The 25,785-nt window shown below is 41.3% G+C and overlaps 1 protein-coding gene across 11 annotated transcripts in view; it reads left to right on the top strand.

Annotated features, from left to right (window-relative positions):
- The window catches only part of LOC145344930 (DNA (cytosine-5)-methyltransferase 3A-like), a 505,928-nt gene extending 480,143 nt beyond the window's left edge, over positions 1–25,785 (top strand). For 8 of the 11 annotated variants that reach the window (XM_080192264.1, XM_080192268.1, XM_080192271.1 and 5 more), the window contains 2 exons: positions 7,962–8,080; positions 23,773–25,785. In XM_080192264.1, coding sequence (XP_080048390.1) covers positions 7,962–8,080; positions 23,773–23,914 — 261 coding nt within the window. In that variant the 3' untranslated portion in view covers positions 23,915–25,785. Of the gene's footprint in view, positions 1–7,961; positions 8,081–23,772 lie in introns of those variants that run through there. The other 3 variants (XR_013887006.1, XR_013887007.1, XM_080192270.1) reach the window with 2 other exon arrangements.

Here is a 25,785-nt window from a genome sequence, read left to right as displayed (position 1 = left end):
GAGAAATGATTATCTTTGCATTGACTTCAAGATTTTCTGAATCTCTAATTGACTTTAATATCCTCTGGCTTTAAGAAAAAAGATTTGTCCAGGACTAAATTTGCTCATGACTTAAGAGTTTTGATGTTTTTCAGCCAGTTAGGCCTTTTTTGTCCATGCCAGTTAGTTGAATTTGGTGTAAAATGGAAAATGCAATTAGCTCCTGGGCCCAAGAAGTTACAGGATTAATAAAAACCCTGTGGATGTCAAATATTGTCAGTTGAGAGGGGAAGCGAAGAGGAAAATAAGGGTGATGTATGTTTAGATGCACAGGAAGGGCCTGAATAGATTTATGGGTTCTCCGGTCTATATTACTTGCATCCTAGGATGCTGAAAGAAATAGGGTGGAAATAGTGGGAGATTTTGTCATAATCTACCGGACTTTCCTAGCTACAGGGAAGGAGAGGTGCCAGAGAATTGGAGAATGTCAAATGTGACAACTTATTCAAAAAAGGGTGTCAGGACATCCTTATAATAACTAAAAGTTGGTCAGTTTAACATCAGTGGTGGGCAGGTTGTAGAAACAAAAATCAACAGGCACTTGGATAACCAGCATGAATTTGCAAAACCAAAGAGAAAATGCTGGAAAATCTCAGCAGGTCTGGCAGCATCTGCAAGGGGAGAAAAGAGCTGATGTTTTGAGTCCAGATGACCCTTTGTCAAAGCAGCTGTCAATGCTGCCAGATCTGCTGAGATTTTCCAGTATTTTCTCTTTTGGTTTCAGATTCCAGCATCCACAATAATTTGCTTTTATCCATGGATTTGTGAAAGGCAGATAATGTTTGACTAATCTAATTGATTTTGTTTATAAGGTAACAGAGAAGGTTAATGATGGAATTGTAATAGATCTTGCCTGTATGGAGTTTAAGAAAGCATTTGACAAAGTACTGCATAAAAGGCTGGTTGATAAAATTATGACACATAAAAGAGGAGAGACATTGCCAACTTGGGTAAAAAAAAATCAGATTCGGAACAGAAAACAGTGAGTCATGTTAAATGGGTGTTTTTCATACTGGGGGATGGTAGGCAATGGGCTTCCCCAAGAGTCAATGCTGGGACCGTTGCTTTCTTTGATATAAATAAATGACATGGATATTGGAATACGGAGTAAAATTTCAGAATCTGCTGATGATATAAAACTTGCAGGGTTGGCAAACAATGAGGATGATAGTAATTGACTGCAGCATGACATGAATGCACTAGCAAGGCAAGTAACAGATGGACTTTAACACAGAGAAGTAAGAGAGATGATGCATTTTGGCAGCAGGGATAGAGACAATATCAACTTAATGGCACAGTTTTAAAGCGTATGCAGGGGCAGAAAGATCTGGGAGTGCATAGATCTTTAAAGGTGGCAAGAAATATTGAGAGTAGTTAGAAAAACATTTGAGATCTTTGGTTCCTGTATAGAGAAACTGCGTACAACAACAGAGTAGTTATGGTGAACCTTTAGAAAGCTCTGGTTAGGCCACAACTAGAGTATTCCATCCATTTCTGGTCACCACACTTTAGGAAAGATTTGAGGTTGCAGAGATTTATCGGAATGGTTCTTGGGATAGATGATTTTAATAACAAAAGCAGGTTGGAGAAGGTAAAAGCACATGGCTATGATGAAGGGTCATCTAGACTCGAAATGTTGGCTCTATTTTCTCCCACAGATGCTGTCAGACCTGCTGAGGTTTTCCAACATTTTCTGTTTTTGTTTCAAGTTGTAGAAGGTGGGTTTAAGGCAATGGAGATTACAGGGAGATTTGATAGCAGTGTACAAAGTTATGATGGGTTTGGATAAGATAGACAATGAAGAACTGTTCCCATTAGCTACTGGCACAGGGACTAGGGGGACACAGATTTAAGGTTTTGGGCAAGAGCTTCAGCAGGGAAGTGAGGAAGAATATTTTTTTGAAGGAAGTGGTAATGATCTGGAATTCACTGTCCATGAGGTTGGTGGAAGCAGAGACAATCAATGATATCAAAACTAAATTGATGGACATTTAAAGGAAACATGCTGAGCTAGGTGGATAGAGCAAGAGAATGAGACTGACTAGGTTGCACAACAGAGAACAGGCTTAAACTCAATGGGCCTAATGGCCTCCTCTGTCAGGTAAATGATTCAATGGGTGGAATTTTCCCACCCACCCTCCACAAGAATTGTAGCAGGTGGGAGGGAGACCATGGGAAGATCCATTGATCTTGGGTGGGATTTTCCAGTCATGGGACATGCGCAGCCAGAAAATCCCATCCTTGGACCCTGAATCTATGTCCTAAGGTATGGATGGGGCCAGCAAATCTAGTTGTTGGCAAAGTTTGTATCCTTTTCAGTGGACTGTTGCTGAAGGCAAAGCAAGAGTCAGCCACAGTGCTTGAAGGATTTTAGACCTAAATATCCTGCCAAGCTGATCAGTCTTAGAAAACTTCCAGTACATACAGCCAGATCAGGGACCTGGGAGCTACCTACCATCACTCTTAATCAACTGGCCCTCTTCAAGGATATGCTGTAGCGTAATGTCGAAGAAACAATCAAACATTAAAGTCTGACGCAGCTTCTTTATTTTTGTTATTTCAAGTTCCAGCCAGTTCAAATTTTTTTTACAAAACTGACTAACCTGATACCATTTAAATTAGCATTAAATAACATAAAAGTGAGAGAATTTTTTTTTCCAAATTCAAATGCAAATCACCAAAACATGGGAGGTTCATCTTTTCAGGAAAAAAACGATTGTGCAACGATTTTACATTTTTTCCAAATTATGTGAGCCTCATTACAAATTCATGAATCTGCACAGGTATAATTTTCTCACATTACAGTTTCTTTTCAAAAACAGACTGAGAACCTTATAGAAATATTGCATGTCATATACACCCAAAATTATCATGAAATAATAGATAGCTCACCAGAGAATTCCATCTATGAAGACCAGTCTTTTTGCTTGAATTTTCTTGTTTTACTGGCATCAGTTATGAAAAAGACTGAGGAAACCTCTTCAGTTCTAACCATAATGTTTTTCACTTTTTTATGCTACCCTGAAAAATATGGCAGAGCATGATACATTTGGTTAAAAAAAAGTTACTTCCTAACTGCAATCACAGGGCTTAATCATTTGCAGTTGTGAGTGTTCCAACTGGACCAGAAGTGAATGGGACTCCCGCTCAGAGGCAGAATGGCTGGCGACATGCAGTCACTTGGCAGCCAGTCAACTAGTCATGTGCAGTTTGAGGAACACAGTGAAGTGTGTGGTGGAGGCCCACCATTACTCCACAGTCAAAGGTCTAGACACATATTTAATCAGCACCCAAAACAGGCATCCATTCCCCTGCGAGCCATGTCTCATCCTGCTTGACTGAGAGGAGCATTTTGAACTTGATCTGCTCCCCACCTACCACACCTTTATCCTGGAAGCTGCAAGCCTGCAGCCAATCATCTTTGACCTTCCCTCCATCACTTTAGTCCTGGTCTAGCCTCCTGTCACCCTCGAACCACCCATCATCACCCTTGATCAATTTTCTGTCCTAGACCTGCCCCCAATCCTGTTACCTCCCAGCACTCTGGACCTGCTCCTTATCATCCTCAACCTGCTAACCATCATCCTTGTTCCCTTCTGCTATCATGTCTGATCTGCCCTCAGTTACCTTTGACTCTCGCAACCTCCACAGAGATTAATCATCCCTCTATTGCCTTCCTTCTGAACCCCACAATCTTTCTTAGGGTTGCTGCAAGCAGACCTCCTCCCTCAGGCAGCCATATATTATCCTCCCTGGATAACCGCCACCCAAGCTCAATGCAACAGCTCAGATTTCTCTTGCCTGGTTCAACAAAGTTGCCCATACAAGAAAAACAGTTCATTCTGAATGCATGAGCAAAGCAGCCTCGCCTGTTGCATGCCATCTTTAAATGGCTGAGAGTCTGAAGGCATATGTTTTGGCTGATTACTTAATCACAAAGGTACAATTTTATCTAGTGACCATGTGTTTTAATAAGTATGCATGACATGCTAATACATTAGAAATAGGTTCTTGACTCTTGCCATCAAGAACCACAATCCTTCTTTAATCCAACTTACTTCCCAGCATTTATTCTGTCATCAGGAGTCTAAAATTTCACCTTCCACACAATTAAGTGCCCCTGCCTGCCTCATTTCCTGCAGCCACAAGCTTTACTAGCATCCACCCACTGTCTACTTCTGCTGTGAGCAGTTGAACTACAATGTCATCATAACTCATTTTAGGTCAGAGAAGATCAATCACCCACATTGCCAGCTCAAGTAATTAATGCCTTTCTTTTCTCAACTCAATATTATTTATTACCATGAATCCTTTATGATACCAAACTTCCTGCAGTTTCAAACCACAATTCATCCTATTCCACATGTATGTCACCTCATATGAAATTCTGTCTGAATTGCTAATTTAATGCTTATTTTTCTCAACTTGAATCTATCGTTTCTAGTTCTGCAATTTTGTGTACACCAGAAAAAAATTAGCTGCGTCAAGCTTATATAATCTAATTGTAGCCTTAGAACATCTATTAGATCTTCCCAAGAAAAAGAAGCCTTGATTACATGATCACTCTTTATAGTTAAGTACTCTGCATTCTACTTTTTCATCTTGTACTCCTGTGCTGAACCCTCTCAGAACGTCTTGTTCCACTTAAAAGAAAGAATTAAAACTGAGCTAGCAAACATGTGGCTCTACCAAGGTCTATTTTTAAATAAACTTTCAATATATTTTAAATGTTTTGTTATGTTGCACAACACTTGTTTATTTTCCTTCCCATCTACATCTGTGTTTAAACTACACCTTTGTTTCATATTTAAGTAACCTAGATATTCAAATCAGTATCATTTTAACACTGGCATCAACCTACTTAAAGTAAGTTAATTAATGGCCTTGTTAAAATAACTCCTGTTGTCAAATCTAGGTTGTTCATTTTTAGTTATGATGGCTCAAACTTGTTTCAAGCTCCAAAGGTTTACAACCAGCAGCATTCCTTCTACGTGAATCATGTAACAGGAAGTATTAAAGAGGGCAAGTGTTGTGGACGTTTTCTCTTGTCTACTGATAGAATAAAATACACCTTGGTGCTATTTTCAATAATGACACAATAACCTTGACAAAAGATTGCGTTGAAGCATGGTGACTCTTGTTCTGTCAGCTAAATGCAGCAGCTATTTTACTTTCAGCATGTTCTGACAACATTGTGGTGAATGATCAGATAATCTGTGCAGGAGCAGTATTGGCCAGAATATTCAGAAAATCATTTGCAACTGTTAGAATAGTAACAACTATGCGATCTTCAATAGCAACTGAAACTACTAGAATTGGCACGTCAGATCATGGTTTAAAAAGACATCATCACTTACAAACAACAAGCCCTCATTATTTCATTGGAGCATCCAGATTGTGTACGCAAATGTTGAAGACAGCTTGAACTGACAAACTTTGATTCGGAGACAAGAATACTACCAATTAAACCAAGCCAGGTTTAAGAATCCTTGTTTATGTCAGCCCTATCAAGATGGTTCACTGTTCTCCACACCACTTTCTTGCAAATGTAATGTTTCATAGAACAAGTCAAAAGTTGGGAGGTTAAAATTCTAATTTTAATCACTAAATAGATGGGAACTTGTCCTTGAATCCAACACTAAATTTACTCATTATCAATAGAAAATTCCTAATAAATTTTACCAGACCATCACTATGAAGGTCACCTGCAAACAACGACGAATGAAAGCACAGTCCTCCAGGATGCTGAAACATAATGGACAATTTTAATCCTGCCTGCCCAACATGAACTCACTGCAGGTAACTGGATCAAATGGCCTGTGTACCATTGTGTTTTCTGGATTGATGGTAGAGTTTTCCACCTTGCATAGTGCTTATTTCTCACATTATTTGCCTTACTTACCTTTGGTAAGAACAGCACCTGTGTTAAGCAGCGTGGAGGAATTGTTGAAAGGAGAGGGGCTGAATTTCTCCAGCCTATGTGTGGAATTGGATCCAGGTAGTTATGGGGGAGCCTCTTTGGGACTGCTTCCTGATTTACTGCCAGGGAAGTTTCTCATGATTGGCAGCACCGGGAAAGTGGGCAGACAATTAAGCTAATTACGGACGCAATTGGGTCTGATTTTGTGGGTGATCCGGTGAAGTGGCCCCAGGAAATGCCTTTCCATGGAGTCAGCCTTCTTGCAGCAAGCTGGGGGTCTTGGGATCCAAATGCTTCATGTCCCAACGGGGGTGCAGAGGTCAGCTGCAGGCAGTCCTCAGTACCAGTAGAAGCCTCTGTGACCTGCAACATCTAAGCACATTAAAAAGTATCAGGGAAGAGTGGTGGATAAGGTAAGAGTGATGGTAGGTACTCATAGGAAGACATATCCACCAAGCAGGGTGTACAGCCAAAAGTTAGTTTCTTGGATCTATCTGAAGAACAGTAGATACATCAGGTGGTTGCACTGCTGTGGGCAAGCTGGTACAGGCCTATGCAGCCTTCTGCTGGACCAGGAACTATACTTTGGCAGTGGTTCTCAAAATCACCACAGTGCCTAACTGCTTTACCATTTGTCTTCTAGCCTACTACAGAATTGTTAACCACATTTCCCAACCAACCATACATAACGGCATTGAACAGTTCACCAATATCCTTCGCCAAAGCTAACCAGTACATCCTCCTCCTCAAACTGACCTTTTTCAACATGAGAAAGCTTGGGGTTTGCAGCATTAGCTGATTTTCTTCAGGTCCAAGGCATCAGTGACTCTATATGTGTTGTCATAGTACGCCCTGTATACCTGGCTCCAACAATAGCAGTTGAGGCCATGCTATCAACAAGTAGTTTCCCATGTTGTTTGTTCGCCAGACTAGTTTGCTTTGATCTTGTAAATTTGCAGTTCCATTCTGGATGTCACTTTTGTGTTTTCATTATTTTGAGTGTAGCCACTAACCATTGTCTGGAACTCTCCATTGTTTAGTTAGCAGTCAGAATGTTTCACCATGGGAATGAAGCTAATAAACATTTGCCAATTGCTACTACAGACAGTAACAATATTGCAAATAAAATGGATTCTTGATGATTTTCATGATTATTGATTTCTTTTTGTGCAGTAAGCATAATAACAGTAGTATACTAATATTAATTCTCACATGTAGGAACTGTAAAAATATGAAAAAAGATGGCTGTACAAATATTTCAAGTTCTACCTGTTTGCCTTGCTCACATCCATGGACTCTACACATTAGGTCACATGTTGGGTTGTGATCTTGACATGTGACTCACTTAGAAAGTTGGTTTAACAGAAGCTGAGCTTAACTTTTGACACCATTTGCTCTCAGACACATAATATTTGTGTCATATTTCATTATTTGTTCAGATTTGATCTTAGTTTTTAGATGGCCTATAATCTACTTCCAGAAGCCATGTTTAAATTTTACAAATTTGCCTTTGCTGAATAAAATGGATCCAATGCCCATCCATTAGTAAAATGAACAAAAAGCAATGCTGATCAGTTGCTTCACTCGAATTTAGTGGTTCTAATTATCATTTGTATGTATAGTGTATCATTATTTTCAAAATGATAGATGGGCAAACTCATTGGTGAAAATATATTGTCCTTTTCCTGTCAATGAGAATTGTCAACCACAATGTTACATGCAAGGCTAAAAAAATCGAACATAAATCTTTGATATACAATGGGCTCCATTCCAGAAATGCTGAATCAGTTTAGCTCGTTTTCTATCTGTGTGTCGAACATGAAAGTGATGTGAAATTTTGAGATATGTTACAGTGTGAAATATAAATTAAACAGTATGCACACACGTGTTAAAGTTCCTCAGTAATATTTTGTAAAATTAAAACGTATTCAAGTTTCATTAGTTTGGGATTTTCATTGTTGTTTTGATTATTTTAGTCTTAAGCATAACTTTTTTCTTTTAGTTCAACAAAGTGAGAACCATCACCACTAGATCTAATTCTGTCAAGCAGGGCAAAGACCAGCATTTCCCAGTCCTAATGAATGAGAAGGAAGACATTCTCTGGTGCACTGAAATGGAAAGGTATGTATCTTTTCTCAAGTTTTCACTTCCAACTACTGATAGAATGCCAGCCTCTCACTATTAATACAGCACAATTGAACATTGATGAGGCATGGTCTAATAAAAAATGTCCTTTTGTTGGACAGCATCACAGTCTTCTATGAGAGCAATCACATGAGAGCTGGCTCTTCCCATTGAGTGGGTAAAAGGAGTCCTAAATAGACCCAGTATTTATGAAATAGATAATACCACTTGTTATTCCCCTTTTTACTACATATTCTACATTGTCTTTGTAATACAACTAAAATGATTTTTAAACTGACTTTATACACGTTTACGCAATATTTGCCTCACTTGCTTAGGCTGGTTATCTAGCATTCCAACAATTTCCAAAATCCAGTACTTTGGCAAGTTCACACACACGGTTCAGATTTCAGAGAGCACCATTGTAGTCAGGTCAAATTGCCCTGCAAGCAATAGTTAAAATGAAGATTCTGTTTGATCTTTGAATTGCTCCAGTAGATATTTCAGACCGACATTACGTAAGAAGTTCAACCCATTGAGCTGACTATGCATTTTGTTGATCAGCTTTTTGAATGTGATTTCACTCTGCCGGAATTTGTTCAGTATATTGATGGAAAATTGTTCAGGAAGATCTACTGCCACATCTCTACCCCAAACTAAATTTTCATTCCACCAACCAAGAAGCAAAGGCTACAATTAACAGACGGTAGGGCATTTGAGCTAGGCACAAAGATTAATTCAGCCACTTCATCTGCCAATCCCAAGACTGCAAGGAAGGAGCAACAGCACCTAGGGCAGCCATGAAAGGCCGATTCATGCCCCACTTGGAAAGAGTGGACCCAGTTGTGGGCACCTCTCCTCCTGAGGCTTTCATTGAAACAAGGAGGAGCCCAGTCCAAAGACTAAAACAAAAAACATCCTTCCCATCTTTGGGATGCTTCTAAACTCCTTAGTTTTGCCACTTCTCCTTTAATGCTTCAAGGATGACCTACAGGAAGGTAAGTCATGATCTTGGTGGAGTGAGGGTAGCAATCAAATAGCCCACCGCACTGTTGCTCTAGCAGACAAATACTGAGCTCCTTATCTTTTTAATCATAATTTCCCTTCTCTTCCCTTCCCTTAGCACACTTATTTTCCATGCATGTACCTATTTCCCGTTTAAATACCTTAATTAACTGCATTTGTGGTTTTCTGGTGCATTTCACATTCTCACAATCTTGTGTAAGAATTTAATAGATTTTATTGCTGGTCTTTAGATTTACCAGCCAACAATTTTTACAACTGCATGGCAGTCAATTTCTTCCAATGCACTTCACAGTTAGACTAAAAGTACAACATCTGAATTGTTACTCTCCTGTCTTCCCTTTAAAATTGTTTTTGAATTCAGCTTTGTTTGGAGCACTGTTTCAAAGATGTTCCCTTACTGGATGGGTAATGAAAACTGATTGAGCAGTGTCTGTTGCTATATTGATTTAAAATACACTGCTGTGGAAAATGACCATGAATGTATACTGTAAATCTATTCAGTTTCTGATTTTATTCTGTAATTCCTCTCTTATCAGCCTCCCTTTCATTTTTTAAAAGTCATCATGGTAAAGTCAATAAATCAATGTTTTATTTCATTTTCTTTTCTTAACCTTAACCAGTCCTGGTTCCAGTTGCTGATGACACTCACACAATGGCAGTTTCTTTCATACATTCCCAAACATTTCCATATTTCTGATATCTTGGTGTATTTCATTCACTAACTAAGGAAAGAAAAAGACCTACATATATGTTGCATTTTTCACAACCACAAGATATCCCAAAGTTTTTTTTACAACCAATGAAATGCTTATGAAGTGTCATCATTGTAATGTGGGGAACATATCAGCCAAATTGCACACAGCAAACTCCCAGATAATCTATCTTTGTGAAGCTGATTGAAGGGTAAATATTAACCTTTTTGAAATTGTGCCATGGCATGTTAGCAGCCCAGAGAGAAAAGGATAGCAGCCTCAAGAAAAAGTCTGTTTCTCGGTTCAACCACTCTTCCCTGAGCCCATTTAACTGCAAAATGCCCATGCCCCACTTGGATTTCTGTCCACCACATCTGGAATCTTTGTGCATCCACTCGCAGCAAATAATGTGGTATCCCTTTGACGCCCTGGTTTGTGAGCTTTTCATGCAGCCTTGTCAGGGTCCAGCTTCCCTCCCATCAGTCTTCCCTCTGCTTTACATTGTTCGTCATCATCATCCATGTCCATGCCCCTTGCCCTGCCATTGTGAGCCCTTGCCCTTCCCCCCCTTCTTGCACTGCCCTCCTTACACATTACATGGCCTCCTCCCACCTTGTCATTTTCAGGCCACACAGCCCCCCACCACCACCCCCCCCCCCCCCCACACACACACACACACACACACACACACACACACACACACACACACACACACACACACACACACACACACACACCCTACCTCGCACACCACCCTCAGTTGAACTTTGGACCTTCATTGCAGTGGCTACATGAGTCACTTAGCAAGGTATAATGCAAATTGCGTTCAAACTGCCAGGCAAGAAGAAGTCCAACCCACCATCAACCCACCATCAGGAGAATTGCAACGTGATTTTACATGGCCAATTTTCAACATTTTGGCCTCCACAATATTCTCCTCTCCCGCCCACCACCAAGCTGTCATGAACAGGATGGAAGAATTCTGCACAATGTATTTAATGGCCTCCTTCTCAGGTAACCATTCTGTGATCGATTGATTTGTTGAGAGACCAGGGCCAGAATTTTCTGGTCGTTTTCGCTAGTAGCATCTTCTAGACCAACTAACAGCAAACTTCCACTGCAGATTTCCTGGGGGGAGGGGGAGGTTTGCGTGGATTCAATAGGAAGTCCCTTTGACAATGGCAGGACCAGAAGATTCTGCCAGTGGCCAATCGCGGGTCACCTCCCAATGCCATGAAACACATTGCGGGGACGCGCGGAGAATCCTCCTGCAGAACTTCTATTTCAACCTGCAAGATAGTCAACAATGGAGCATCACAATCCTCTGAGGAAAATAATTCCAAAGATTCACAATCCTTTGAATGGAGAAATTTCTCCTCATTTCATTCCTAAATGATAGGCCCCTTATCCCAAGACTACCACATGCACGGTTCCCCAACCAGGGGAAACAATTTTTCAATGTCTACCCAACCAAACCCCTTATGAATCTCAGCAGGTGTGACAGCATCTGCGGAGAGAGAACAGAGCTAACATTTCGCATCTGGATCACTCGTCATTAGAGCTCTTCAAGTCATCAAATCTTCGAGTCCTGAACGTCAGCTCTGTCTCTTCCACAGATGCTCTCAGACATGTTAAGATTGTCCAGAATTTTCTGTTTTTGTTTCAGATTCCAGAATCTACAGTATTTTGCTTTTATCTTCAGGACCTTCTACGTTCAATGAGATCACCTCTCATTCTTCTGAACTTCAAAGAATATGGGCCCAATTTATTCAGCCTCTTATTAAAGAGATCACAATCTTCTCATTCCAGGAATCAACTTGGCACAACTTTGCTCACCACCTCCAATGCAAGTATAACCTTTCTTAAATATCAAGACCAAAACTGCACACAGTACTTCAAGTTTGGTCTTGCCAAAGCCCTCAACAATTCAAGCAAGACATCTATAATCTTATACTCTAATCTCCTTGCAACAAAGGCTACATGCAGTTTGCCTTCCAAATTGCTTGTAGTACCTGCATGCCAACTTTCTGTGTTCCTTTTATAAGCACACCTAAGTTCCTTTGAACACCAACATTTACAGGTTTAACACATTCTTAAAAATATTCTGTTCTTACGACCTCACACTACATTATACTCCATCTGCCACCTTATTACCCATGTATATAATCTTTATCTCTTTGCAACTTCTTGCGTCCTCCTCATAGCCTGCGTTCCCAGCTAGCTTTGATCTTCAGTAAACTTAGATACATTATTTTCTTTTTGTCTAAGTCATGAAAAATATTTGTTCAATGGTGCTGCTGTTGCCTCATTTGCCATGATCTTTTCTCCCGTCTCTGTCTTGAAAGGCCCAGCATTTATTTTAGCTATGCCGCTCCTGTTATTGTACTTGTAAAATCTCTTACAATCTGTTTTTACATACCTGGCTGGTTTACTCGCAACTTCATTTTTTTCCCCTTTGTTGATTTTTGGTAGTTCTGATTCTCAGACATACCACCACTCTTTCCAACATTATAAGTCTCTTCTTTTAATCTAACAGTATCCTTAATGTCCTTAGTAATCCGAGCATGGATCATTCTTGCTAAAATTTTATTTTTCAATGGAATGTACTTTGTTGAACATTTTTAATTGTTTCCAGAAAACTTAGTGCCATACATTTTGGTCTATTTAGCCAGTCAACTTCAGCCAGCTTTTCCCTCATGCGTATGTAAAATTGGCTTTAAGTGTAAGATTCTTGTTTGTGATTGGACTTAAGTTATTTTGAACTTTATAAGGAATTCAGCTGTATAATGATCACTACTTCCAGGCAGATCTTCTGCTGTGTGATTACTAGTTAATGGTGTCTTATTGCACAATACTCTCTTCTGTTAGACCCTTGGGATCTGATTCGATGAATTCTGAGATGATTGATGAGTCCAGTGTGTAATCCGCCGGCATGTTTGAAGGATTGAGTGGATGGGTTGTTTGAAGCTTGAGCACTCCCTCCAATGTCTCAACTTCACTTCTGTACGTTCATGATGAAGTTCCTTGTTCAATGCCTTCCCAAATTAGGCTTCCCCTCTGGGGCAGTCACAATCCATAGACTCGCATGAGTGGGCGAGTGTGTTTAATCTCTTCAGGGATGCTTTGAGAGCATCTCTAAAATGTTTCCTCTTCTTCAGGGAATCTCCAGTTGCAACCATGTTCCAAGTAGAGCGGTTGCTTCAGAAGTCTAATGTCAGGTTTTATAAAAGACATGTCCCACTTAGTAGAGTTGGTTTTGAGTGATTAGCATCTTGATGTTAAGCACGTTGGCTTGGGAGAGGATGTTGCTGATGGATTGTCTTTCTTGCCACTGGATTCGGAGGATCTTGCGAAGGCAGTGCTGGTGGTGCTTCTACAATGCTTTGAGGTGCCGCTGTCGGTCGTCCAAGTCTTCATAACATATAGGAGTACATGGATCACTGCTGATCAGCAATCTGTGACTTTCATCTTCGGTTTGAAATCATGGTCATCAAATTGCCTTTCAAATATAGCCGAAGGCTGAGCTGGCACATCGGAGTTGATGCTGAATTTCATTATTTATGCCTGCCTATGTCAAGAGGAGGCTCCCAGTATTTGGAAAATGTCCACTTTTTCCAGGATCCCATTGTTAGCTTAATAAATTGTGGAAAATATTTTGGTCTGAAGTTTGGTTGGAAGAGGACTTCAGTTTTCCAGGTGCTTAGTGAAAGGCTCATTTTCTAATTTGCTTTGGACAAAGTGTCAGCATTAACCTGGAGCTGAGCTTCTGAGTTTGTGCACACACACAAACATCACCTACATATGGAGGTGTAAAGATGTGTGGTTTTAGTGTTGTTTGATTGAGTTTTTACAAATATATGAAGAAGAGGAGGCTGACTAGAGTGAAAGTTGGACCCTTAGAGGATGAGAGGGGGGATTTAGCGGTGGAAGATGAGGAAATGGCTGAGGCCTTAAATAAGTTTTTTGCCTCGGTCTTCACGGAGGAGGATGTGAATAGTTTGCCGGATATTAAAGATAGAAAGATGGCAGGAGTTGAGGGCCTGAATGCGATTGCCGTCACTAGAGAGGCAGTGCTTGATAGACTAACGGGACTGATGGTGGACAATTCCCCAGGACCGGATGGACTGCATCCCAGGGTTCTGAAGGAAATGGCAGAGGTGATAGTGGATGCCTTAGTGATTATTTACCAAAATTCACTGGATTCCGGGGAAGTCATGATGTGGATGTGCCAGCGTTGGACTGGGGTAAACACAGTAAAAAGTCTGACAACACCAGGTTTTAGTCCAACCGATTTATTTGACAGTAAACGCACAAGCTTTCGAGGTTTCCCTCTTCGTCAGGTGAATGGAGAGTTCTGGCCTCGGACAGAGTGTATAAAGCACAGACAGTTTAGAGATTACTGATTAGAATGTGAATCTTTACACCTAACCTGCTGTTCAAGTCCTAAAGTGGCTGACAATGTGTGTGGAAGGAGCACTGATCACAGGTTAAAGAGATATGTATTGTCTCCAGACAGCACAGTGAGTGAGGTTTTGCAAACCCAGGCAAGTCACGGGGGTTACAGATAGTGTGACATGAACCCAAGATCCCTGTTGAGACCGTCCTCGTGTGTGGAACTTGGCCATCAGTCTCTGCTCAGCGACTCTGCGCTGTTGTGTGTCGTGAAGGCCGCCTTGGAGAACGCTTACCCGAAGGTCAGAGGCTAAATGCCCGTGACCACTGAAGTGTTCGCCAACAGGAAGGGAACAGTCTTGCCTGGTGATTGTCGAGCGATGTTCATTCATCCGTTGTCGTAGCGTCTGCATGGTCTCCCCAATGTACCATGCTTCGGGACATCCTTTCTTGCAATGTATCAGGTAGACAATGTTGGCCGAGTTGCAAGAGTATTTACCGTGTACCTGGTGGAAGGTGCTCTCACGTGTGATAATGGTATCCATGTTGATGATCCGGCATGTCTTGCAGAGGTTGCTGTGGCAAGGTTGTGTGGTGTTGTGGTCACTGTTCTCCTGAAGACTAGGTAGTTTGCTGCGAACAATGGTCTGTTGGAGGTTGTGTGGTTGTCTGAAGGCAAGAAGTGGGGGTGTGGGGATGGCCCTGGCGAGATGTTCGTCTTCATCAATGATATGTTGAAGACTCCGGAGAAGATGTCGTAGCTTCTCCGCTCCAGGGAAGTACCGGACAACGAAGGGTACTCTGTCCACTGTGTCCCGTGTTTGTCTTCTGAGGAGATCGGTGCGGTTTTTCGCAGTGGCGCATCGGAACTGTCAATCTATGAGTCGAGCGCCATATCCTGTTCTTAAGAGGGCATCTTTCAGCGTCTGGAGGTGTCTGTCACGATCCTCCTCATCTGAGCAAATCCTGTGTATACGGAGGGCTTGTCCACAGGGGATGGCTTCTTTAACATGTTTAGGGTGGAAGCTGGAGAAGTGGAGCATTGTGAGATTGTCTGTGGGCTTGCAGTACAGTGAGGTGCTGAGGTGACCGTCCTTAATGGAGATGCATGTGTCCAAGAATGCAACTGATTCTGGGGAATAGTCCAAGGTGAGTCTGATGGTGGGGTGGAATTTGTTGATATCATCATATAGTTGTTTCAGTGATTGTTCACCATGAGGCCAAAGGAGGAAAATGTCATCGATGTACCTAGTGAATCCCCGATGGACAAGCCCTCCGTATACACAGGATTTGCTCAGGTGAGGAGGATCGTGACAGACACCTCCAGACGCTGAAAGATGCCCTCTTAAGAACAGGATATGGCGCTCGACTCATAGATTGACAATTCCGATGTGCCACTGCGAAAAGCCGCACCGATCTCCTCAGAAGACAAACACGGGACACAGTGGACAGAGTACCCTTCGTCGTCCGGTACTTCCCTGGAGCGGAGAAGCTACGACATCTTCTCCGGAGTCTTCAACATATCATTGATGAAGACGAACATCTCGCCAGGGCCATCCCCACACCCCCACTTCTTGCCTTCAGACAACCACACAACCTCAAACAGACCATTGTTCGCAGCAAACTACCCAGTCTTCAGGAGAACAGTGACCACAACACCACACAACCTTGCCACAGCAACCTCTGCAAGACATGCCGGATCATTGACATGGATACCATCATCACACGTGAGAGCACCATCCACCAGGTACACGGTAAATACTCTTGCAACTCGGCCAACATTGTCTACCTGATACGTTGCAAGAAAGGATGTCCCGAAGCATGGTACATTGGGGAGACCATGCAGACGCTACAACAACGGATGAATGAACATCGCTCGACAATCACCAGGCAAGACTGTTCCCTTCCTGTTGGCGAACACTTCAGTGGTCACGGGCATTCAGCCTCTGACCTTCGGGTAAGCGTTCTCCAAGGCAGCCTTCACGACACACGACAGCGCAGAGTCGCTGAGCAGAGACTGATAGCCAAGTTCCGCACACATGAGGACGGTCTCAACAGGGATCTTGGGTTCATGTCACACTATCTGTAACCCCCGTGACTCACCTGGGTTTGCAAAACCTCACTCACTGTGCTGTCTGGAGACAATACACATCTCTTTAACCTGTGATCAGTGCTCCTTCCACACACATTGTCAGCCACTTTAGGACTTGAACAGCAGGTTAGGTGTAAAGATTCGCATTCTAATCAGTAATCTCTAAACTGTCTGTGCTTTATATGCTCTGTCCAAGGCCAGAACTCTACATTCACCTGACGAAGAGGGAAACCTCGAAAGCTTGTGCATTTACTGTCAAATAAATTGGTTGGACTAAAACCTGGTGTTGTCAGATTTTTTCCGCGGAAGTGCCAGAAGATTGGAAAATGGCTAATGTTACGCTGCTGTTTAAAAAAGGTAGCAGACAAAAGGCAGGGAATTATAGGCCGGTTAGTTTACGTCTTTGTTGGAAAAATGCTTGAATCCGTCATCAAAGAAGAAATAGTGAGGCACCTAGAAAAGAATGGTTTGATTGAGCAGACGCAGCACGGATTTGTTAAGGGGAAGTCGTGTTTGATGAATTTATTGGATTTCTATGAGGATGTGACTAGTGCAGTAGACAGAGGGGAACCAGTGGATGTGGTGTTTCTCGATTTTCAAAAGGCGTTTGTTAAGGTGCCGCACAAAAGGTTACTTCAGAAGGTTAGGGGGCATGGATTGGGGGTAAGGTGTTAACGTGGATAGAGGATTGGTTGTCTCATAGGAGGCAGAGAGTTGGTATTCTGATTGGCGGTTGGTGACTAGTGGAGTGCCGCAGGGACAGGTGCTGGGGCCTCAACTATTTGCCATTTATATAGATGATCTGGAGGAGGGGGCTGAGTGTAGGGTGACGAAATTTGCTGATGACACAAAGATGAGTGGAAAAGCAAATTGCGCGGAGGGTGTGGAAAGTCTGCAGAGGGATCTGGATAGGCTGAGCGAGTGGGCGAGGACCTGGCAGATGGAGTACAATGTTAGCAAGTGTGAGGTTATCCACTTTGGCAGAAATAATAGTAGGAGGGATTACTATTTAAAGGGTGAAAAGCTGCAGCATGCTACAGTGCAGAGGGACCTGGGGGTCCTTGTGCATGAGTCGCAAAAACCCAGTCTGCAGGTGCAGCAGGTGATCAAGAAGGCGAATGGAAGGCTGGCCTTTATAGTGAGGGGGATAGAATGTGAAAGCAGGGAGGTCTTGCTGCAACTGTACAGGGCAGTGGTGAGGCCACAGCGGGAGTACTGTGTGCAGTTTTGGTCACCGCACTTGCACAAGGATTTTTTGGCCTTGGAGGGAGTGCAGAGGAGGTTCACTAGGCTGATACCGGAGTTGAGGGGGTTGGACAATGAAGAGAGACTAAATAGACTGGGTCTATACTCGTTGGAGTTTAGAAGGATGAGGGGGGATCTTATAGAGACGTATAAGATAATAAAAGGGATGGATAGGGTAGAGGTAGAAAGATTCTTCCCGCTTAGAAAGGATAGCAGGACCAGAGGGCACAGCCTCAAGATAAGCGGGGGGGGGGCCAGTTTAGAACAGAGTTGAGGAGGAACTTCTTCACTCAAAGGGTGGTGAATCTCTGGAACTCTCTGCCCGTTGAAGTGGTGGAGGCTACCTCGCTAAATATATTTAAGTCACAGGTAGATAGGTTTTTGACAGACAAGGGAATTAAGGGTTATGGGGAGACAGCGGGAAAGTGGAACTGATCCACTTCAGATCAGCCATCATCTTATTGAATGGCGTGGCAGGCTCGAAGGGCTAGATGGCCTTCTCCTGCTCCTATTTCTTATGTTCTTATGAGTCTGTCCTGTAGATTATCTCCTCAGCTGTGGGCAATTTGTTGGTGGTGACGCTCTGGTCTGATGAAAGGTTTATTAGTGTCCCAGACAAATTGAATTTCAGTGTCCTGAAGACTTCTTGTCATTTTCGTAATTTCTTTAATATGACAAATTAATTTCAAAATACACCAAAATTTGTAACAGAAAATGAAAACATCAAATGCAACAGAAATTCAAATATCCTAACTGAAACTTTAAGACTTTTTATAATTTAAATGATTTTACCATGATAACAAAATAGAAGGAAAAAGAGAACTGCAGTTATTACCCTATACAAATAAGTTAAAAAAAGGTAAAACCAAAGCTAAATCAAACGCAATAACAGTCATGCAAATCCTCACATTACAAGATTGATATAGAGGGATATGGGCCAAACATGGGCAATTGGGACTAGCTTAATGGTAAAAACTGGGTGGCATGGCCAAGTTGGTCCGAAGTACCTGTTTTATGACTCTATTATCCTAATTAAATATATTTTCTTGAACTTCAGATCTGCAAGTTTTTTTCATTGTACTTGTCATATTTTTATTTCTCACAAGGTCATTTTCTATTGACAAAATTGCAGGAGAATTTAGTTTTTCTTGTGTTACCTAAGATTCAAGTATATCTTTATCAGTTGTGGCAAGCAGCACAATGACACAGTGGTTAGCACTGCTGCAAGGGATCTGGGTTTGATTCCCGGCTTGGGTCACCGTCTGTTTCGAGTTTGCAGGTTCTCCCCATGTCTGCGTGGGTTTCCTCCAGGTGCACCGGTTTCCTCCCACAGTCCAAAGATGATTGAGTTAGGTGCAATGGCCATGCTAAATTGCCCCTTAGTGTCCTGGGATGTGTAGGTTAGGGGGATTTCCGTGGTAATATGTGGGATTACAGGCTTAGCGTCTAAGTGGGATTTGTTGTCGGTGCAGACTTGATGGGCTGAATGGCTTCCTTCTGCACTGTAGGGTTTCTAAAGCTTCATTCTCCTGTGGCTATAGTTATTGGAATTGTATGCATTATCCTGAAGGCATCTCATGGATTTGGCAGAAAATCCTGCAACTTGTTATGTTGATAAATCTAACCGCTTGCTTTGGGGAATTTACACCTCCAGAAAATACTGCATTTGCAATTTCTAATGCGTTCAGTAAGTTGCAGCCATTAATATCATTGCTTTTTTGATACCTTAAATTATCCTCCAACCTTTAACATGCACTTGGCAGTTCATTTTAACTTGGCAAAACTTTTAGGTTATATAAAAATCCCAATCAGTTCTTGAAATTTGTAACTGTTTGATTCGTTCTGATAGAAACATTGTGGCTGTGCAAAATATAACATTAAACATATGATTTTTGAACAGGTTTTCAGGATTTTCTGCATTTGGAACATCATCAACACTCATACTCAAATTGCCTTTTCTTGAGCCTTACACTTGATTTTTAAAAAGAAGTTCCATATCTAGCTCCGCGGCTAATTCTTTTGCAGATGTTAGTGTCTTTTCAAAACCAGTTGCATGATAATCAGTTAAGTAATTAGTGACATTACTCATTAATGAAAACATTGTTCACATTTCTACAGAGACACTCTGCATAATTTTGCTTGCAGCATTTATTCTGAATAAGATATCATAACAGAACCTCATAATAACTAAAAATTTGAAATCTTTTCATCGTGATTTAAGAGTTCCCAGAAACAGGCATTTCTGAAAGTTCATAAAGAGCTTCTCAGATTCCAATAATTTCATATCTAATAGCTTTGAGGCATTTTCCTCTGCAGTCCCATCGATCTCACATAAAGACTTTATGGTGAGACATTTAACATCTTTTTTGGGTAAATGCCACAACACAGCAGGAGCAGAAAACAAAATATAAATGTATTGGAGAGTTCCAAAAAATGAATTGAATGTCAGGCAGCTTGCAGCATTACCCCCAACTACTAAAGGCAGGGAATGCCATCCACATGGCATTAAAATGCTCATAGATTTTCTTTTAAAATTCATGCCTAAACTACTTTATTCTTTCTTTCATATTGGACCCATTGTCATAACCCTGATCTCTGCAGTTTTGTAAGTCCAGCTTGCATTCTCTTAAGAAATCAAATATAACATCATAGAATCCTTTACTAGTCGTTTTAGTAACTGGTTTATTGCTGAGAAAATGCTCCTCAACTAAAATAACTTCTACATCTTAAACTTATTATCAATGAATGTTGCTCAGCATGAGTTATGGCAGCACAGTAGTAAGCACTGCTGCCTCATAAGTCCAGGGACCCGATTTGATTCCGGCCTTAAGTGACTGTGTGGAGTTTGCACGTTCTCCCCATGTCTGCATGGGTTTCCTCTAGGTGCTCCAGTTTCTTCCCACACTCCAAAGATATGCTGGTTAGGTGGACTGGCCATGCTAAATTGACCCGCAGTGTCCCAGGATGCGCAGGTTAGAGTAATGTATGAGTTTGTGAGGATAGCCACAGTAAGAAGTCCCACAACACCAGGTTAAAGTCCAACAGGTTCATTTGGTAGCAAACGCCACTAGCTTTCGGAGCGCTGCTCCTTCATCAGATGTGGGGATAGGGCAGGGGCAAGGTCGGTCCTGTGCAAGTTACTCTGTCAGAGGGTTGGTGCAGATTCAAAGGGCCGAATGGCCTCTTCAGCACTGTAGGGGTTTCTGTGACTTATGTCTGGAGTAAGATATAACATAATTGGCTTCTGTAAAATGATTTTCTTGAATTGCATTTCCCAACAAATGAATTTAATATGTCCAATTTCATTCTGAACATATTTTCCATGCTCAGCCACACCAAGTTATATGATGGTTAACACACCTTCAGTGTACTATTGACTAATATAAAGTTAAATAACACCAATTAAGATTGTAATGCAGTATCATATTCCTTTAGTAATTCAATTTTCTAGTTATTTGTTTGTTTTCTTTTTATCCATTTTTTTTCTCGCTCCATCTTTCCATTTTTTGACATCCCTCAGCACACTGCACCCCAGGTGACCACTCGGTTAGCAGGACTTTGAGCCAGCCCTCCATGTAGCATTGCAATGAGGAAAATGGAGAAGAGGGTTGGTGCAATGAAACAGCCTTGCTTAACCCAGTTATCAGTGAGATAGTAGTGGTTCCATTGGTAAGGATCAGAGCATGCATGTTATCATGGAGTTGAAAATTAAATAAAATCTCTGCCAAATTTGAGGAGCATACTCCATAAGCCACATGTATAACTGCTGGTGCTGCTTCTTGTACTTTTCTTGAATTTTCTGCACAGTGAAGATCATGTCTTGTGGTGCCATTCACCCCACTCCCCATCCTATCCCCATAACATCATGCATTTATGCTGGCTAAATCCACCTAACCTTCACTAAAGATGTAGAGAGGATAGAAGAGCACCCGGATGAAACCTAGGCAGACACAGGGAGAGTGTGCAAACTCCACACAGTTATCCCGAAGCTGGAATCAAACCCGGGTCCCTGGCTCTGTGAAGCAGCAGTGCTAACCATTATGCTATCCTGCTGTCCATAGCACTGTGCTGTACTTGACCATAGATCATCACAACATCGCTGAAGAAACCACACGTTACTCATGTCCGTGAGTTGTTATTGGATCTCCCGCACTCTTTCTACCCAGTATTTGTTCTTTATGTTGAAGCTTTTATGTTGTACCACTGCCTTCACCCACTTATAAGACAACTCCTTTTCTCTTGAGCTGTTGTGAAGTTTCCAGTCTAGGAAAACTCTGCATTTATCCTCAGTTAGATCCTGTATCTTGTGGTCAGTTCATCAAATTATTCACAATGTATCCTACTAGTGAAACAAAGGACCTCTTTGCAGGTGCTTGTAGTGGTAGATTTTCGGGTCAACCAGGTGCTGTGGACACACTGTAGCTTCTGGTGGCTGGAGATTGAGAAGTTGGTAGTGAAGTGTGACTGAGAAGAGGTGTCTTGATGATCTTTGAGACATTCAATGGTAATTGACTTGTGGCATTGCTGCTGCTACCTCCACTGTTTGGGAGCTAGGCTGGTGAAAGTGGTAGATTAGCAAATGTGAAGGTTGGTCCAACAATAATCAGTACCTGTCAGAACATGGGTGATATGGACATCTCTGTGATCCCTTGTTTAAATTATGATGTCAGACAAATGGAGTGTTTGGACCATGAGTGTTGCCACGAAGTTTTGTGTTTATTTCACTAGCAGAATAGGGTGTTGGTTATGACAAGGCCCTATTCTAGAGATTTCATCAGGAGAACTCCACGAGTTTTCCTACTCCTTCCTTGCCTGTCACACCCTTCCAGAAATTTGCATATTTCCTGACTCTTGACATTAAAATCTCTTAGGAGGATCCACTTGTCGCATGTTGGGATGGGTTATGGATTGTTTTGTGTCAGCGCAGAATCTCTCAATCTCGTCTATTGTCTCAAATCTAGGAATGTGTACATTGATGACGGTAGGTTGCTGATTCCTCATTGGGGTAAGCCAGCAATTGCTAATCCCACAGGGGGAGTCACTAAGATGGCAGAGAAGCTCATTTTTGATGGTGAAGCTCACCTTGTCATTACTCTTCAGGACAGCCCTTCCAGAAAAAGATGTGCCTGCCACCACATTCCTTTAACTGGCCTTCTCCGGCACATCATGTATCACCTAATATGGCAATGTTGACATCAAGATATTTCAGTTCTAAGCTAGCATATCGATGCAGCACTTACATTTGCCACTGTTGAGGTTGTTCATGAAAGTCCTGAACTTCCAGGTCCTGAACCTCATTTGATGAATGGAATATGCCTGTGCATGATGTATCTTTTAACGGAAGGTTGCACTCCAATGGGGCCATGGTCCAATGGTGAGAGGAATCCAAGAGAATTGGAGGCCAGGCCCTGCTATGAGACATGAGCACATTCTGTGCATGTTCATGTGCACAATATTATAAAAAAAAGCTTTGTCACTTGTTGGTGCAACAATATATTGCTCCTGGAAACTGCTATGAAATGCATTCTACCAGCTAATTTTCCAGACTATCTTTGCCAATTTGACTTGCCCAGTCTAAATGAAGATTAAAGTTCCCCAAAATTATTAGTTGCCTTTGTTACAAGCTCCAGTATTTTTTTGTTTTCTGCGTTGTCCAACTTTTGGGGTTGTAATCTTTTAGATGAGCCATTAAACTGCAGGCGTGTCTGCCATCTCAGGTGGACATTAAAGTTCTCATTTTGAAAGAGAGTAGGAGAGTACTGCTCCTTACTCTACAGTACTCCCATCAGCCACAACAACTAAGTCACCATTTCTGCAAATATCAAATTGGAAGTTGCTCCATTCCAATTGCTTACTCCTTTCTAGTTGTGTGTCATCCTCCCTCTCCAGTAGTCACATCAGTGAATAGCGACCACTCCCATGAATAAAGTGAATGTATCTGTCAGCCTCACACTGACAGGGCAGGACCTTCCACCTGTGCTTGTCCCAAGACCGGAAAAACACACCCGAGGTCAATGGACCTTTGCATGGTCCGTGTCCCACTCACTAAGATTCCCATGGCGGGCAGGATGGGAAAATTCCACCTGAACTATCTAAATGCAAAATTCTGAACGAAGTAAGCAAAAGTCAAAACCTTTCCTAATGAATCAGAAGTAAGGCTGTGAGCTATATCTTCTTATAAAGTTCTAAAGAAATTCCATTGTAATGCTGTTGACCATAGAAGTTTTTCACTTTTTCTTTAGGGTGTTTGGTTTCCCGGTCCATTACACAGATGTCTCCAATATGAGCCGTCTTGCCCGACAAAGACTTCTCGGAAGATCCTGGAGTGTTCCTGTCATACGTCACCTGTTTGCACCACTGAAAGAATATTTTGCCTGTGTTTGAAAACAAAGAAGACAAAGGAACTTATTAAAAGAAAGGAAAGAAATTAATTTACTCCAAGGAAAAAGTCACATTCTGTTAGATGTTACTTAATTTCACTATTTTAAATGTCATTCTTTTTATCCTATTTAATTTTTTTAAATGTTTTTAATTTTCAGCTATTTTAATGGGTGATTTTGTAATTTTTGTTTATGTTGTGTTCAAGCTGTACTTGAGATGAGGCTGTTCAATCCTTTGCAGCACTGGGAAAATGACAATTTTGCCTTGTGTAGGTGGATAAGAGCACCAAGAAGAAGCTGGATTTGAACAGAGCCTGCAACATCAAGTCAGCCAGCTGAGCCTTGCCTTACCAGCACCATATCTGGTATCTATCTCGAGCAAAAAAAAATCAAAGCTACAAACAAATACTATACAATACTTCAGGTGCCTACAACCAGAAACCACGAAGAAACAGTACATCAGCTGCCAGTACCTGTCATATACAATACACTGATAGTTGTTCGAAAAAGGTACTACTGTGCAACAATTTCTGCAATGGTGCTTTTACAAAAGGTGATTGAAAACATCAGCTCTGATGTTGCCTTACCGTTTACAAGAGGCAGAATTGTAAAATAATCAGGAAAGAGCAACATTTAATGTTGTCGAGGTGGTCTTTAGTGGCTTGAGTATGAAAATGTTGTCATTTTTCATTTGCTCAAGAAGTCACTTTTAAGGACTTTTGCCATGACTGTAATTTTTCTATCATGTTTGTACAATATGAAAAAATATATAACAGAAAATGGTGCTTTTTTCTTAAGCTTTCATCCTTGGGCTAAGACCTGGTGCTTACTTAACAGGTCACTTAATAGGCAGCACAAATAGCCAGCCAACATGCAGTGATGTTTTTGGTCATCCAAAACTAAATGACAGGCTGCAGTTTTTTACTGAAGGACTGATGAATTTTTTACATCTGTGTTTTCCTTTTTTTTTGGTTGATTTTTTTAAAATTTCCTAAGGGGTCTCTTTTATACCAGGACATACCCCTCCTTGTAGCTGCATATAATCAGGTACAAGTCAATACAGTGCAGCTTGATGGTGTAATTTTGCCTCTTTTTTTCCCCCCTTTTGTTTGCATTCTCTTCCTTATTCTTTGGCTTATCTCTTTTTTGTTAATCTACATTTTTTTTGTTGTTTATAAGTTGTTTATGCGAATCGTATTTCTGCTGTCAGTACTTGATCAAACACAGCCGTCAGTTTTCCTTGAAGCAGTTGTCGATTCACATGGTGCTACACATTTTTTTTCTGAAAAACTGAAAGAAATCTGCTATCTTGACAATGATTTATTAAGTTCTCATAGTCAAGGAAAAGCACTATTATTTTACTCTTTTAAGAAAAGAAAAAGGCATTTTAACTTTGTACTTGAAAAGAAAAAAAATCAGTTTCATGTGTTTTAGCCTAGACAGTGCCGTAGTTGGTGCTTATTTGTGGGAATCATGTATTCATATTGAAGACAATGTAGTAAATTTGCTAATACTTTTACTGTTACATATGTATTTGCTTGATCCCCAGCAGCAGTGCATTTTCTTTCCACATTCCACGCAGCAAACAGTATTTTTTGGTTTTATTTCTTCATTTTACTGTCATTATAACTTTGATAATATTTATTGACAATAATGTGTATTTCAAAGTTAAGAGATTTCACTGAAGGTTGTATTTCAGTGAATATTGTATTACTGTGTATTGCTCGTGACATAGCTGTTTATGGAAAGGTCAGTACGTGCAGCAGATGTAGCAGTCAACCTCCACCCTACTTTCAATGCCCAAAATGCTCCTTTCTCATGTACTTGTGCTGGAGAACACTTGAATAAATGTATTGTTTTTATGTGCAAAGTGTA

This window comes from Carcharhinus amblyrhynchos, chromosome 7, assembly GCF_965287045.1.
Source record: "Carcharhinus amblyrhynchos chromosome 7, sCarAmb.v2.hapA, whole genome shotgun sequence".
In the NCBI taxonomy this organism is placed as follows: domain Eukaryota; kingdom Metazoa; phylum Chordata; class Chondrichthyes; order Carcharhiniformes; family Carcharhinidae; genus Carcharhinus; species Carcharhinus amblyrhynchos.
Note: the sequence above shows the minus strand (reverse complement) of the source record. Positions and strands in the feature narration are given on the sequence as shown.